The 16,036-nt window shown below is 35.6% G+C and overlaps 1 protein-coding gene across 1 annotated transcript in view; it reads right to left on the reverse strand.

The window, feature by feature from the left end:
* LOC103781379 (vacuolar protein sorting-associated protein 13B-like) overlaps positions 1 to 14,342 on the reverse strand; it is a gene marked incomplete at both ends in the record, with an annotated part of 99,842 nt that extends 85,500 nt beyond the window's left edge. Inside the window, 4 exons of the mRNA XM_008949094.1 lie at positions 5,750 to 5,924; positions 7,991 to 8,172; positions 9,295 to 9,462; positions 14,219 to 14,342. Of these exons, the coding sequence (XP_008947342.1) occupies positions 5,750 to 5,924; positions 7,991 to 8,172; positions 9,295 to 9,462; positions 14,219 to 14,342 (649 nt within the window). The remainder of the gene's footprint in view (positions 1 to 5,749; positions 5,925 to 7,990; positions 8,173 to 9,294; positions 9,463 to 14,218) is intronic.
* Positions 14,343 to 16,036: the final 1,694 nt, after the last annotated feature.

A 16,036-nucleotide genomic window follows, 5' to 3' on the forward strand; every position in this document is an offset into this window, starting at 1 on the left:
TAATATAAACAAATTTAATCTCCCCAATTTAGAAACTTTACAATCTGGAAAGATTTAATCTTTGCTCATTTTTTTTAATTTCCTACTCATTTTAATTGCTGCTAACAGTTGTAAGCAATTCTATATGCCTAAACATGTATTCCAAATAAATAAAATCTGGCCATTGCCATCCATACAAGGAGCTCGATACCCATCCTCAGCACATGGGATCTCAGCAGCCAGTTAAAATGCACTATTATAGATGCCTACAACAAAGTTTCTCACTGTCATAATGGCTGTTGGCTGCACAATGCACGGACCCCGCAAGCCCTGTTCCACAGTTGTGTGTCTATGCTGCATCTTAGTCTGTTGAAATATGAATGGCAAGTACACCTACTGTTCCTTGAGAGGACACCAAAGCGTATACACAAGAAGTACCACCAAAGAAGTAATGGAGCTAGACGCCTGAAGCGGGGCAAAAATGACTGAGGTTTTACTGTGTAGGACAGTTGCCTCACAAAACATGTGAAAACATGAAGAGTTGAAACAGTATTACGTACCCTGGTACAAAGATGTGTATCCCCATCTCTTTAGCCCTCAAGAGAAAAGGGACAAAGCACAGGGACGAGAAAAATGCCCAGGGAACTGTAATTTGGCACACAATCATTTATCTTGACATCATTTCGGTCAAGCTGGGGATCATTTTTCCACTGTTCAGGGATAACTTGCTTCCATCCAAACCCTTTAACACAGTGCACAGCTACTTTTTCTCAGTTAAGTATGAATAAAGAAATCTATTTCAGTCCTCTCATTTTTATCCTAATAGAATACTGCAGAGGCAATTTCTTCTCCAACAACTAATGCTCCCCGAGAATTTCTTGCTGTCACAAATTACACGCATCTGGCTTTCTCAGTCAACTCAAATCTCACAGTCAGCCCAAAGCTGGCATTATACTGAACTCATTCTCTTGTCTGCTTTTTGTTCCACTGGTATCCATGCTAACTGTTCTTATCAACAAGTTTCAATAAGGAACACTTCAGCCCATTAAAAATGTTAGTCTGATTGTATCTATGCAGCATTTTATTCTGTTTAGCATTGTAAAAGCGTTACTACTACACACATTCATAAAGGCCTTCTTTATTTTCATTTAGTTTTTGAGTGTAAAGATCATGACAGGGTCAGTGTGCTTTACAAATATTAGAGAATTTCACAGTATTCCTTTGGGATAGAACAGTACTGTTATTATTGACATTTTACACCAGGGAAGCATGTTTCATATGCTGGAATCACATCTGCAATGGATTTCATTTCATGAAAGAAAAAAAAAAAAAAAAAAAACACCCCACAAAAAAACCCACACCACATCAACAGAACCCAAAACTTTCATAATAGAGAATCTGAAGGCAGTCATTCAGAGAAGGCAGCACAGGAACTGTTAAAACCACTCTCAGAAGCTCAGTAACTCATACTGCTGCTCATGACTCCAGCTTCTCACATCTGTCACAAGCTGCTTGCTCAGCATCTAACGTCATCATGCACACTCATCTCTGCTGTCTGCCCACCTGCCCTGCACCCCGTCCAGCCATGCAGCTTTTCACATTTCTAGTCCACTGTTTGTGTCTTTGCCCAGGAACTGCTAAACTTCCTCTGCTTGAGCTTTTCTTGTTCTTCAGACCTCTCATATCATTTTTTACTTAAGTATCTTCAGTCTCAGATCACCTTTTTCAGCAACTCTATCCTCTCTCACGCCTAAATTGTTTTAATTTCTAGTTACATTAGCCAATTTTTTTCCACCACAAACCAAAAGCTTATTCTCAAGTCCCGGACTGCCACAACTACAACTGCTGCTTCTGCCACAGGCTCTTGTCCAAACCCTTCTCACTTTCGTATCGCTCTGCACTGAAATATATCCATGTCCTCCTTCACACCATCACTACAGTCAGGCATCCAAGCCCACGATTCAGGCAGCCCTCCACCCCTCAGAAGTAAAACCCCTGTCCAGCCCTGAGCAGGACCATGGTCCAGTATGAGTGCAGTACTAGGTGAATTTACATACCAAACTAAAGAGAGCTTCTACCTGTATTTCTGACCTCTAATTTTACCTGTGTATGTTGAATGCTTTCAGCTTAACAGGATTTGAGCAGACTTCACTCAGGCAGCAAAATATATGCTCTTGACACAGGCTATCCTGCTGACGTATCTTAAGGTCGTGGTCTTATGTTTGGGTAGACAAGAGCAAACAAAACTGCTTGCTAGAATATTCATAAACATGTATAGGTGACATTTTACTATGCGAACAATAATATAATAAAAGTAAGTTCCATCCAAAAGACTAAGAACTAGCAATAGTATATATCATATATCATATATAGTATATATATCAACCCAGTAAATTCTTTAAACTGAAGAGGTGGAGACTGCTTGCTAATAAATACTGGGTTAAATTGTTTAATGAATCTTCAGAACCCTTTCAAAGTCTTTAAAAGTATAATCTACAAGAGAGGTCTGTACAGTATTAAACTATAAAGAATTTAGGCACAATTCCAGGAGTTAATCGTCGATCTCATGAAGCGTTATTCTTGGAAAAAAAACGTGGCTAATATATCTCGGCAGATAATCAAGTATAATAACAAATGACATGTATTATGTGTTTTTTTTCTGAAAATAGTAGCGCATTCAAAGATTCCTCAGAAAAGTTCAAATCTGTAGTTGGAAATCTGGATGACAAATGCACCATAAAGTGCTAAGAAAGCGGTTTGGGGTTTTTTTTGGTTGTTTTGGCTTTTGTTTCTCCCCTCCCTGTTCTCAGACACGGATGTAAGATAAAGTCAGAACTAAAAAAAGCAAACTCACAATCTGATAGTACAGGTAACCTGGTTAACATACATTTGGCACTCCCACTTAACTGTGCTGAATGAGAGGGAAAAAATCACTATTTAAAAGTTTATTTATGTGTGTGTAAGTGCATGTGCACATGTATGTGTAGGTAAGCCTATATACTTAATGAAGGGAACAAGCATAAATAGCGTGAAGGAAAATAGTTGCTAGCAGTTTTAGCCTCTGTGTGGCAAAATATTTTGGAATGAAGACAGAAATGGACTTCTATAACTGTTTCTACAGCTCTGGCTTGGCCACCCAACAATTGCCATCTGTTTTGTGTTCTGAAGTAGATAATTCTGTCAAACAGATATGAGCATCTAATTAAGTACTATGACACTGAGCACAGTGTAGCTGAATAAAAATTACATAGGAAATTACAGATTTTCTCCTTGGTAGTTCTTGTCATTGCAACCCTAGTCTCATTTCTGACCCTCCAGGATATTAATTTTTTTGTACAGCTATTTAATGAAACACTAGAAACTCACAGTTGTTCTAAAAAAGAATGCAAATGAGATTTAGAGACACCTTCCTGCGGGGAAACATTAGAAATAAAGATGACAACAGATGCACTGCCAAAGATTTTACTCATACTCAGACACAAGAATCTCCAATTCCATTCCAGATGCAGAAAAAAAAACTGAGTACTTGTCAGCAGATGCCTTGCTTTAACCTTAATCTTTGCTTAAACGATATTTGTTTCACCACCCATCTCACACACTAACCAAACAAAGCCAAACCAACAAAACCTCCATACCTCTCCTATCCAGCCTCCAGCCTCTGCCACAGTTCCAGCTGTTCTTCCCAGTCTCCTCATTAGTCAGCTAATCTTTGTCTCTAATCCTTAGATCTTTTCATCTGAAACACACTGCCTACAAGTGCCAGCTGTTCTCCTATCAACTAAGATGACTTCACCATTCTTTTGATGTCTTTCCTACATTCAAATGGTCCTACTTGCCTTAGTAGCTCCACAAATCCTGCTACAAAGTTCAAGTAACTAAATAGATCATAATTCTCTACGGCATGAAAATCTGGCAAAATCTGGGTGAACTCTGATGGGAATGAAAAAGATACTCATGGTACAAAGACAACCCCCTGTCTGAAAGCAAGGGTAATGCAGCTCTTCACAGAAAAAAAAAGTTCTTCACCATTTCTGCTGCAAATAGTACACTTAAAACATTGGTTAGATGCAAGGAGTTCTTAAAATTTACACTAATTATTTTTCAAAAAAACTGTATGCTTTTTAAGTCTCAGGAGAAAATTAACTTGATATTTTACGAATATTAATTACTTCTAATTGTATATCTTGTGAAACAAATTCCATGTTTCTTGTAAGGCAAATAGTTTCTAGTGCAGAAAACTATTTGAGCTTTGAAGAAGACACGAGAGAACTATTTACAGACATTTCTTTATTTGCTCAGTTCCACATAGCAGAAGCATGACCAAGAATTCTACATCGGGCATGACAGTGAAACTGTTGTCTGTGCCAACTAACACTGAAAGCTATATTTTGGCAAAAAAATTTCCACTGCCATCAGTTTTCCAATAGTGTCCAGCAACACAGGATCAAAAGACAAAATAAAATCTAAATTTCTTATGGAAATTAAAACTATGTATTTTTTTTAGATCAAAAATAATTCAATGGTTTACAAAGTTTCAAACTCTTGTAACACTACGAGCATAAGCATATCTTAAGAGTGCTGCATTACCTTCACACATAATTCCAAGAACTTTCTAAAAAGTTAAAGTTTCAAAGTTATCATGCTCTTGGCTGTGTAGCAAGTATCTCTTCCTACACTCCCAGACCCAAATTCAGCCTTGAAAGACATCCTAAACTTATGTCGTGAGGTGATTAAAATTAAAACAGAAATCTCTACAAAAATTGCCTGTCTTCACAAGCAAATTATCGTCTGCTCTACAAAAGCACAAAGCCAAGAACATTCAGAATTTAGAATGACAGTCCAACCTCCCTCTTCCCTTTTACTGAGTGAGTGACACATTACAAAAACTTCAGATTAAAATTTGGATATTCAAGATAATGACATTCTTGATTAAATTACTAAGAAAAGATAGTATAACATAAGTCAATATGACTGCTTGTTCCTTGAATGTTCTGTGTATACATGACACAGACGTGAAGAAACAGTGAAATACTTCAGTTCTACTGCCTACTTAGAAATTTTATTTCCCTTACATTTCAATGCATAATAAGCATCTATGTGCCATTTATGTGGCTGCAAATTCCTAACAATTTGCATAAGATAAAACCTCAACACTCAAACCCATGACACAATAGAACTAGAGGAAAATAATACAGGAGTCAAGTTGGTAGCTCCTATCTTTCAAGTTACCATGAAAGATCATGTAGAAGTGGAATACATGTTACATGAAAATAAAACTTAAAGTTAAAAAATTAATGTAAAAGGACGAAACTGTATAAAACACAGGGCCAAGTAATACTTTGCTGTTTAGAACAGATGCTGATATACCTAGTCCCAGTGACATGTTTCTAAGGAAGATGGAAAACCACATGACTTTGGAACTGGCAGCAGCCACATTTTACCTAATTAAAAAGTCAAAGCTGCCTAAAAGTGTCTTGTTGCACAATACAGTGACACAGATATCCAAAATACCCTACTGTGTCACAACTCCTAAAATAGTCTTTTTAGATAGAATTTAACCTCAGTTTAGTCAGGATCATCAGAATACTTCTCAGAACTTAATATGAAAAAGGTGTCAGAGCACTGGATACTTACACAGCACAACGAACTGCCCTTTACAAACTGCAGACTGCCAAGATACTTGCAATGACAAGCCTCAGACATTTGTATTTGTAAAAAGTGAAGAAAATGTTTTTAACATTTCTTTTTAAAAAGTAAAAATTGTACTAACCTTTGGTATTTCCCAATGTATCTTTAGTGAGGCTAATCAAATCTTCAGTTTCTCCATCTTTGAAGTTGCCTATTTCTCCATAATAAAGAGCAATCCCAAGTTGCATTATTCGGATAAACATAGGAAGCTGCTGATCAGAGATTGAAAGCTTCAAACTTTCAACTAACGTGTGAATCTATAATGTGAAAGGGAACAAAGGCAAATAATAACAAAGCTCTGTCATCATTAAGGCACATTTTTCAATCACATAAATCCATATTCATTTTGCATGTGCATTCTAATTGCTGAAAACAAAAGCTGCAATACAACACAAGGCAAAGGGCTGTAAATGATGACTGTCAAAAACAGATTCTTTGGGTCTCCACATCAGAGATCTTCATGTTGAAAAGTTAAATGGAATGTAATTTGCATACATTTATTTACAATTGTTGCTGAAGAAATTTCTAAAACACATCATGTAAGTGATCTAATTCAACTTTTATTTTCAGTATAGAGTTTCATAAAAATCTCTGCATGCCAAAGAAAACCTAGATATACTGATTTTAATATACAAGGTCCTTCACTTTGTTTCCTTCCCCCCCCCCCAACGTTGTTGCAAGTAGAAAAGTAACAGGGGGGAGAAGAATTAATTCCAACTCAAGTGCAGAAAACCGGCTTCTCCAGATCAAGATTCCAGTTCAAACAAGCAATGAAGTGGTTTTCTCTAAACAAAAACAAGCTTTGCAAAGACTGTAATTACCGGGATGAAAAGTTATCCTTCTTTAAGTGTTTTAGCTATTTTATTCAATATTTCGAACTATTACTGAGTAGAGATCATCCTATAAGGACAAAACCAAACTTATTTTAATGAAAGGTAGCTTATATAAAGAATATAAAGACCATAACTGGTAGGCTATAGACAGTCATATGATGATTCCTTATTACCACTGGAGTTCATACAGATTTCAAAGTTATAAGGCACGTGGTTAGAAGTCCTAAATAACTGAAAATGTAACTTCATGTTTATAAAACTCAAAGTAAGCTAATTTCCAAAATTGTTCCCAGTTACTCTAAATCAAATAAAGGGAAAAAAAAAAAGTTTCTTTTTAGTAAGCAAAGTCAGTCTTTGTGTATTTAATTACTAAATTGAGATCCACAAATGAAAAAAAGAAAAAAATTACACTTCTGCAAACATACATACTAGCAGACATTTGTGTGCAAGTATTCAGCATTTTGTTACAATTCTTATTTGGATAAGTACTCATATGGCCATTACCATATTCACAAATCTCAAAATTTTCCCAAAGTCATCAAAGGCGTACAGCTGTATAGCATGTACAAGAAATAGGGGCATTTGACAAACTGGACACGATTACTAATTACCTCCTAACCTTAAGTTCACAACAACTTAGGACTTCCCAAATCATATCATGATCAAACAAATGAAGTATCCCAACTGAAAGAATGACATTTCTAAATTATATTCTTGAGAAACGCCCATCAAAATTTATCTCAACATTGACTATTTTGAAGTGAATACACCTGAAGATTATTTCATTAAAACCTGGGAAAAGCCTGGTATGAAATCTGTGTCTTAATTTAAAATAGTTCTCAATTAAATGGGCACCACTGGTACTTGTTGAGAGAGGGAGAGAGGGAAGACAAACCTTACATGTGTGTCTACTCAGAGCAGACAAAAAAAAGACAGCAATGTAGTCCAATCTCTCTACCAACTGGGCCTTTTGCTTATGCACTGCAAAACGTAAACATGTCACCTAGTGTCAGATGTCCACCAGTAATATTGTACCTCTGCTCACTAGGAACAGAGCTTGCCTGCTAATCCATTTCACATGCTTCACTACATAGTGTTAATACACTGAAGTTTCTTGTTATTTATGAGAGGCTGAGGTACATTTGAACCAACCTAAGTAAAAAATCCTTCCCATCTTATTGCAAGCACCTTAAAGCATACAGTGGTGTTTTTTTTTTTTTAACAGATTATCTGCAGACTTTTTTTTCCTTATAATTACGTTTTCTTTTTTAAGGTTTCATGAAAACTAGAAAATACAGACAGCATTACTTCCTCACATGCTATTACTGTAAATATACTAATTGCATCATATGAACAAAACAATCAAGAAATCTGTTCAGCAAGAAAACACAACAGCATTGTGTTTTCATTTTACTTTATATTTCATAGTCTATTTTGAAAAACCTCAAAACTTGACAAGTCAGTAGCAAAACAAAATTTCGGATACCTACTTTAATTATAGATGGCATTTTGGAGTTGAGGTTATCGTAAGTAAAATGCAGACGAGTCCTGAAGGAACATTTATACAGCAGAGGTTCCTGGTAAAATTCAATTTTACCACTAGCATTTCTCTTATCAAGACATACAGTGCAGTCCGAAAAGTTGATCATCTTCCTCAGTACCAGATGGGTAGCTTTTAAAAGAAATATATAGGTTAAAAAACTATATTGCATAAGAAAAATAAGTTATGCGTACATGTTCTTATCTAGAAGAAAACAATACAAAGTGGTTGTGTGGTCATTATTTAAATCATCAAAGTACTTGTTTATGTGGCCAATGGGAATAATTTAACAGAGAAGACTCAGCTGAATATCTCAAAAGTGAAGACAATTTAGTTACACTCCATTGAATTTTTCACCCCTTCACTCTACCTAACGTACGCTTGTAAGAGTACTGTTTCATGTGCAAGCGTTAAGACTAATAAATACTATTCTCATTCTCTCAGAAAGAAACTGTCATATTTTTCCCAAAAGTTTTCTTTTGAATCTTCCGAAGCAATAAAGAGCTATTATAACCATTTCAACATTAAACATGTTTTATAAGCTTGTTGTGTTAGTTTATAATAACTTTAGCCAGAACAAAGAAAAGCATCCAGTGGTCAGGAAACCATTAATAGTATTTTCAGTTCTACTGGAGAGCATCTGTATGGTCGTAAAAACCTCATAGTGTGTCCAAATTCCACCTCTACAAATGTCAGTAGGAACACCTACACTTACAGGTGAATGTTCATAATTCAAAGATTGAGACATTCAGATACTGAAGATGAGGATAAAACCCAAAAATGTGAAGTAAAATGAAGCATGTCTGGCAACTGGTATGCTTTGCTCACTATCGTGCAGCAGATTTTACTACCTCTCTAGCCAACCTGCTCAGAGAGTTTTAAAATCATCAAACCATTGCAATGGAACACTAAGATGCTGCTGCTCGTTCACAAGAATAAAAGCAGGTTGCCTAAGCACTCACTGCCAGAAGGAAGCACAATATGAAATGCAGTCACAGAGGGATAGCAAGTATGAGCAGAGAAGGCTACGGAACATGTTGTACAATTCTCTGTGATCGTAAAAGTGTGTGTTGAGGATTATCATCATTGGCCTTTTAAAATAAAGGACAAGGGGGAAACTGTATAGAAGTGAAAACAGGTAGAAAGTTATTTATAACATAAAAAGACATCATTAGACTTGCAAATGTCTATATTAATGTACAAATGCCTCCACTGTGGCACCTAACACCAAAAAAAAAAAAAAAATCTGCTCACCAGAGATGTCCATAAATGCTCGATCCCAAAATTCATCCACTGTGTAGCATTCTGCAGAAGTGATATTGACTGAGAGAACAATATCATCCTCCACATATTTTAATATGAGATTGTTGATCACAATGTTGACATTGTTTACAACACGCCTAATCAAACTCTGGACATAACCTATAAATTAAAACAAATTCAAGTTACAAGTAAGAAAGGATGTCAAATTGATTTATTACTAAAGGCATTATTTCCAACTTGTATTCATTTTAAAAATTAAAATTAAAACAAACCAAGTAACATTATCCTTTATTTATCCCAAAAACACAGGACTTAAAACTCTCTGACATTCAGGGCAGTTAAGTCAACCAGCACCCTGGAAATGCAATAAACTATAGGAAAACAAAATTGCAAATACTAGGAACACAACATAACGTAAGAGATTGATTTCTGGTAGCAACAATCAGCTTTTAACCTAATTGAGAAAACTGAAGACTCTGGATTATAATAGACAAAATTTTCACAATAGTGATTGGTTTTTTTTTTTACTTGAAAGATATTTAGAAATAGATTTTGACAAGTGAACACCAGTTGCCAGGTTACTTTTTAAGAATGCATATATTATGGCTATTTGTCCCCTCACCGAGTTTTTTTACAAGTTAACTAAACATTAATATGCCTAGTACTTTCTTTCATTCTAAAAGCTAATATATCCACATCATGCTCAGTAAGACCCCTGTGAGGTATAACAAAATCAATTTCTGTCAACAACTCAAATAGTAAGCACCTGCACTGAAGCCTGTTGGGAAGAAATCCATTTAAATTTTTTCAGACATAATGTGATTGGAAAAAATGAACTTGCCTGTGAATTCCCAGTATGCAGTAAACACTCATATTTTAACAATATGGTAAAGAAATTAAACACTACCCATATTCATGTCTTTTATGTATACTAAATGTAACTATGGAGCTACCTCATCTGTGCTGGAAAAAAGAACAAGCCTAAAATTTCTATGTTTTAAAATTTATAACATTCACATTCTATCTAAAAATATACTTAATGTGTGCTATAGAGGTCTAGTTTTCCTATATAGGTAACTACACAGAAAAAAAGACAGCTGATAGAGGTTTAAATTCACAGGCTTCAAGAGCAGTTTTCTGAAACTTGCACTAAACTTAGTTTGGAAAAAACTTAAGGTGAACATGAAAACATCATGACATCAGTAGGAGCAGACTCAGGTTGCTATTTCCATTCTCCTCTGCTTTTTCTAGCTATTCATTGTTTTCACACACAAATATTACTTTTCATCTTAGAGTATACGGAATGTTTCACCATTACATAAGTGATTTTCTTGAGCTCCTCAACTGCAAATTTACACAGCTGACATGTGACATTTTTCTTTTCTCAGCATTCAAAACCTCTGAACATCTTCTATTTAATGCAAGACATCCTTACAGCCACTATTAGCAGAATATCTGCATTCTGATCAGGTACATTTCTACCTTTACGAAGAATTTCAATATTTAAAATCTTAACTGTAAAGCACTTATAAAGATAGTTATAACTCAGCTTGCCTCATCTTATACTATTCTTGAGCACACATCACCCTTTGGGTAAAGCTAGTTCCAGCAGGGCAGAAAGAGCATTTTAACATCCCCTGCCACCTCTAATAGAATTGTAATTGTATTTTTAAAAATCCACATAATGTTTTAGACCATCATCTTGATTTCCTGTTTCTGTAGACATGTAGTGAAAGTCAAAACCTTGACAGCTTAGTACTGTCATATTTCCAACAATCTGCATTTACCTTTTCAGCTATCAAGCAAAAAAAAACTCATTAAAAGTACGTGGAATAACTTGTTTAAGAACTTTCTCACTGACTTCTTCAAATGGTAACATATTTTATGTTCTATGATTTCAGGAAACCAGATGTGTTATTTCAATAATTAAAGGCCATAAGAGAACCATATTCATCACTAGAGTGATGTAAACTGACCTACATATAAGTAGAAGCAGGCACAAAGCATTTTGTTGCTTAAGTTCAGCATAGAAATATTTTGCAAACTACATAACTAGCAACTATAAAATCATAGCCACTAATTGAATTATGATTTTAAAGCAAGCTACTAATTTAATCGAAGGAAGTGAGGCTGTTCCTCCACAGGTCCGAAGTTTTTCCAATATTTTGCTTTCAAGAGTGTTTCGAAGTCAATCTAATTTACATTTTCCTGCTGTGAATGACAAAAATATTACAAATCCAGCATCACAGCAGCAAAAAGAAAAAGCAAGTTCTACTGATAGTTTCCAGCAGTACTGAGGAAAAGAGTAACAATGCTTTCATCTGTGTGTTTTTTGCCTGAAGTCATAAAAAGAAGGAGCAGAATTATGTTTTCCAAACAAAATAGCGGCTGTGGATTTGATAAAAACTTTCACACTTCTGTGAAGACACCTCCAAACTACTGGTGTAATATATTAAAATACCATGCAGGTACTACCTTCCTAATTAAGCTTAGCTTCAAACACACTAGAATCAGATTCTCATGAGTGAGGATCATTCTTTTAGGAAAATGAATTTTAATTGTAATTCTCACTATTCAAAATGAAGTCATAAAAACATCAGCAAGTTCATGTATAATACAGTTATTAAAACAAAGTTTTCATTTTAAATACAAGTAGAAAAAAAACAAGTTACTTCTTATTCCTGTAAGTTTTAAACACAACACTATGGATCATCTTTTCCACTAAAATTCAGGTATCCTATAATGAACTGACTAAAAATGCTAGAAAATATGTAGTAATCTGATAAATTCTCTCCTGAAGAGCAATACAAAACCCACATGTATGCTTTTTGCAAATTCTCCAGAACCCAGCAGGACATACTGTGAAGTAAGAGCTATGAATGCAGTTTCAGATCCAACTCTCCAAAACACTGTAGTACTATAGTCCAAAAAGTGGTCTATTGGTTCCACAGAGTTGATACAATCAGACTAGTCACATCTAAACAGCCTAAGTTTAGCAGGGCTCTATTGTTACCAAAGTTACATTTTTAGCTCATCTCTGCTTAGCTCCATCTCCGGTAACACAGCAGAGCTAAAGGACAAATAAAGCTTTCAAATTACAACAGTAGCACAATATCTATAACCTCTAAAGACTAAAACAAACTAAAGGAGATGACTCAATACCTTAGTAAAATCCAGGATGTGCAAACTAAAGCTTAGAAAATCCATATCCTATACCACAGAGAATAAAATCTTGCTGTATGGAGACCTCTACTACTTGCGGAGGCCGTTTACCACGTAGGAACTCTATAATGTTATAAAAGTGTCACTTAGATATCGAAAACCAAAATCAACTGTAGAGAACTTTGTTGTATGGAAAGTAAGTTACAGTCCGCCCAATAACGTAAGACTTCACTAATGCTCTCTGAAGCATTAGACTTCACTACCAACACACTCAGTGCAGCTGAAGAAGGGACATGGTGACAATGAAGGCAGCCATGGCGCCCTGCCGATTCACAGAAGCACAAAGCACAGCTACAGGCTATTAAACAGTGACATAAGAAGGCACCAGATCTGACAATTAGCTACGATGCTGCAAACACAAAATAAAAGTAATTCATACATGCACATCAGTCATCACTGATACTCAATACGTTCATACAAGGCAACATGCAAATCAATTTTCAATGCACATGTTGCATCTGGATCCGTGGAAACACATCTTTTAATGTTTTAACTTCATTAGATGTCAACATTACAATAAGCAGACTTCCAGCCTGTCACTGACTACATATTTCAGAGGGGTCTGCAGAAACAAACAAATTTAACAAATCAAAATCCTGCAGCTGTCACTGAAGGCAACATAATTAACAAACTCTTTGGCAAGCCTTCAACTCCTTAGGTTCAGAGGTGAGACTCACAGAACTCAACAGGACAGAACTGCCAGCGCTGAAGCGCTGTCCATGGTAGCAACAGGTGCTTGCCCAGTCCTAAAATTCTGGGTCACTGGAGCTCATTTGCTCTCAGAGGTTCAAGAGACCATCCAGATCAACTCCTCACGTATCCGTTCCAAAATGAGATGATACTCTGAAGTACATAATATTCCACACACTAAATTTCAATGTTCTCTTTTGATTCCAGGTTAAATATAAACTTTCTGTTAAAAAAAGGCAGCAAAAAAAGCACAACAAAAAATTGTCACTTCTTTACCTCATCTAAACTTATTTGCCCCAAGAAGGTAAATTGCAGTTCATTCCAGTACTCTTGAATTTCATTTTTCTACACAAAACAACACCTCATACTTCAAATTTCTGTGCAAACTCAGAAGCAATAGTAATCAGATATATAGTTCCTTATGGATTTTCATATCATATAAATATCTCCAAGCTCAATCAAGCCAAATTCCATGCGGGGGTGGGGGGGGAAAGGGGGAAGGGGGAAGTGGTGAACATTACTACCAGTATGTACAGGACTTGATAAGAAACATTTCTCAGAATTACTACTGTCATAAAGAGAAAACCTTGCCTTTAAAACTATCATAAGAATATGAAAAAACCAGAAGTCTGAAAACATAAAAGAACTTAATGTGAATCACTGAGCAGTTCATGAGCAGTAGAAAACAGTGATCTGAAACAGAAGAATAAAAGCAGCAGAGGATAAGGTCTAACAAACCACTCCTGCAGTACGTATCTCATTCCAATCTTTCTTGCAGTAGAAATGAGTTCTGTAAATTCAAGAATTCAACAGAATGGAAGGAAAAGATATAAGGTTTAACTACATTTTATCACAATGTTGTTCTATTTTATCATGTTCACTTTTTTATATGATTTGTAGGTGGACCGAGAGATAGTAGTCTAACTTAAATGTGGCCATCTGAACAAAATTTAGCTATTTTCAATCACTCAGATACAATCCATGTTCTGAGATTACGCATTACCTGGAGGTAAATCAGGGTCAGGAGAAGCAGACTGCTGAACTCGTCGTGGTTTTACTGCAGATTTCATGCTTTCTGTGGTACTGCGGTTTGTTGAACTGGAACCACAACTTTCATGGTCTTCCTGCTAGAGAAAAAGAAAGCAAATAAATTAACCAAACAAAAAGAAAATAAATGTGGGGAGAAAGACTTGGTAAAGATCCAGTAAATTAAACTTCTGTTACTGTTTTTCCATCAATTCAATCCCATATATGCATCTAAGTACAGATACTATTACAAAACTAGTCAGACAACATGAAAAAGTACTTAAAAGTTAATTAAAAGTATTAATTGCATCTTTACACTTCAACTGAACAGATTTCACTTAGCTGCACTTCTGTTGAAACATTCCTTCAAACAGAGACAGAGCCCCACAGACTACCAAACTATGAGAAACTACTCAATTTTGTGAGCTTATGTGCTTACTCATGAAAATATCTCAGATGGTTCCAAGATGTCAGGGTCATGTCCTTCCTAATACAGCTAATTATTTGTGAAGCTGATTCACAAAGCAAAACATTTTACAGACTTCTAAGATAGTAAAACATGCTCCAGAAACAATAAATGAACTGAGGGCACCTGTTCGTCTTGAGCTTCTATATAGCTTATTCACCTCAAGAATCCAGAAGCAGGAAAGATAGCTCATAGTGGAGAATATGATTTAAGTCTCACAAGATGAAGTTCACAGACACGGGAAAAACTTAACTAGCTGAATTTAGGGTTTTAAATACCCCAGTAGTGTTCCCATTACATTCCAGAATGACAGTTTAACTATAAGACACAAGTGAAAAAAAGCCAAGAAAAGTAATGCAAATATTCTTGTATGTGCATTAGAAGAGCAGGTTAGAGAGAAAACAAATTCTTACAACTTTTGACCCAAGCCAAATTATCTCTTTGATAGATGCAGGCTTCTGCAGAAAAAGAGCTAAATGCTCTCCAAGTCATGGCATTATTAGGATCACACATGTTCTCAAAAAGAAGGGTTTGGAGAACAAATGTCAACTACTGCAGTATAAAGCTATAATATTACCAAGTCCTCTAATCACCAAACAGCAAGCAGCTTCAACTGTGCTTGGGTTTTGTACAGAATAGCTCATGTGTTTCCTTGCATGCTGCCAAATTTTAATAATCCCAGAGAAACTAAAGTGGAATCTTGACATTACATGCTTCTTAATGTTTTTTGCATGAAAAATAATGTTTTTTAAATGTTACATGTAATGATACATTTTAAATAGAAGTCCGCAAAGATAATTGAAGAGACAGTTTATTCCCTTCCACTTCCACTGTGTTTAGAAAAACAGAACAGAGAGGGAAACTCTCTGATAAAGTGGAAATACCATTTTACTACCAAAAAAAAAAAAAAAAAGAGATGATGAAGAAATTGTAGCAGACGGATCTATTCACACATTAGAAGGGTAGAAGATAACTTCTAAAAGCATGAGTTACTATAAAGGACTTAATATTTTCCAGTCATTAACACAGTGTTGAAACAAGCCAAGTTTGGATTGTTGGCGATTTTTTTTTAAATGGTAATGTGGCCATTTCAGTCATACAGGATTTTCCCATTCTAATGCACAGAGGGGGGAGAAACAATTTAGCATTTAGCAGTTTTGCATCATCTCTGGAGCACGTTTGTTTGCTTTGTTATCTCCAACAATGTTCTCATGCTTTTCATTGAGGAATTAGTCTCCTACAGACTCTCTCAGAACTTCTAACTCTGGTGCAATTTCACTAGAAAGGTACCACGATCTTCAGTGGCACACCTGAGCAATGATGACAGCT

The sequence above is a fragment of the Merops nubicus genome, unplaced genomic scaffold (genome assembly GCF_000691845.1).
Source record: "Merops nubicus isolate BGI_N331 unplaced genomic scaffold, ASM69184v1 scaffold18381, whole genome shotgun sequence".
NCBI classification, from domain to species: Eukaryota; Metazoa; Chordata; class Aves; order Coraciiformes; family Meropidae; genus Merops; species Merops nubicus.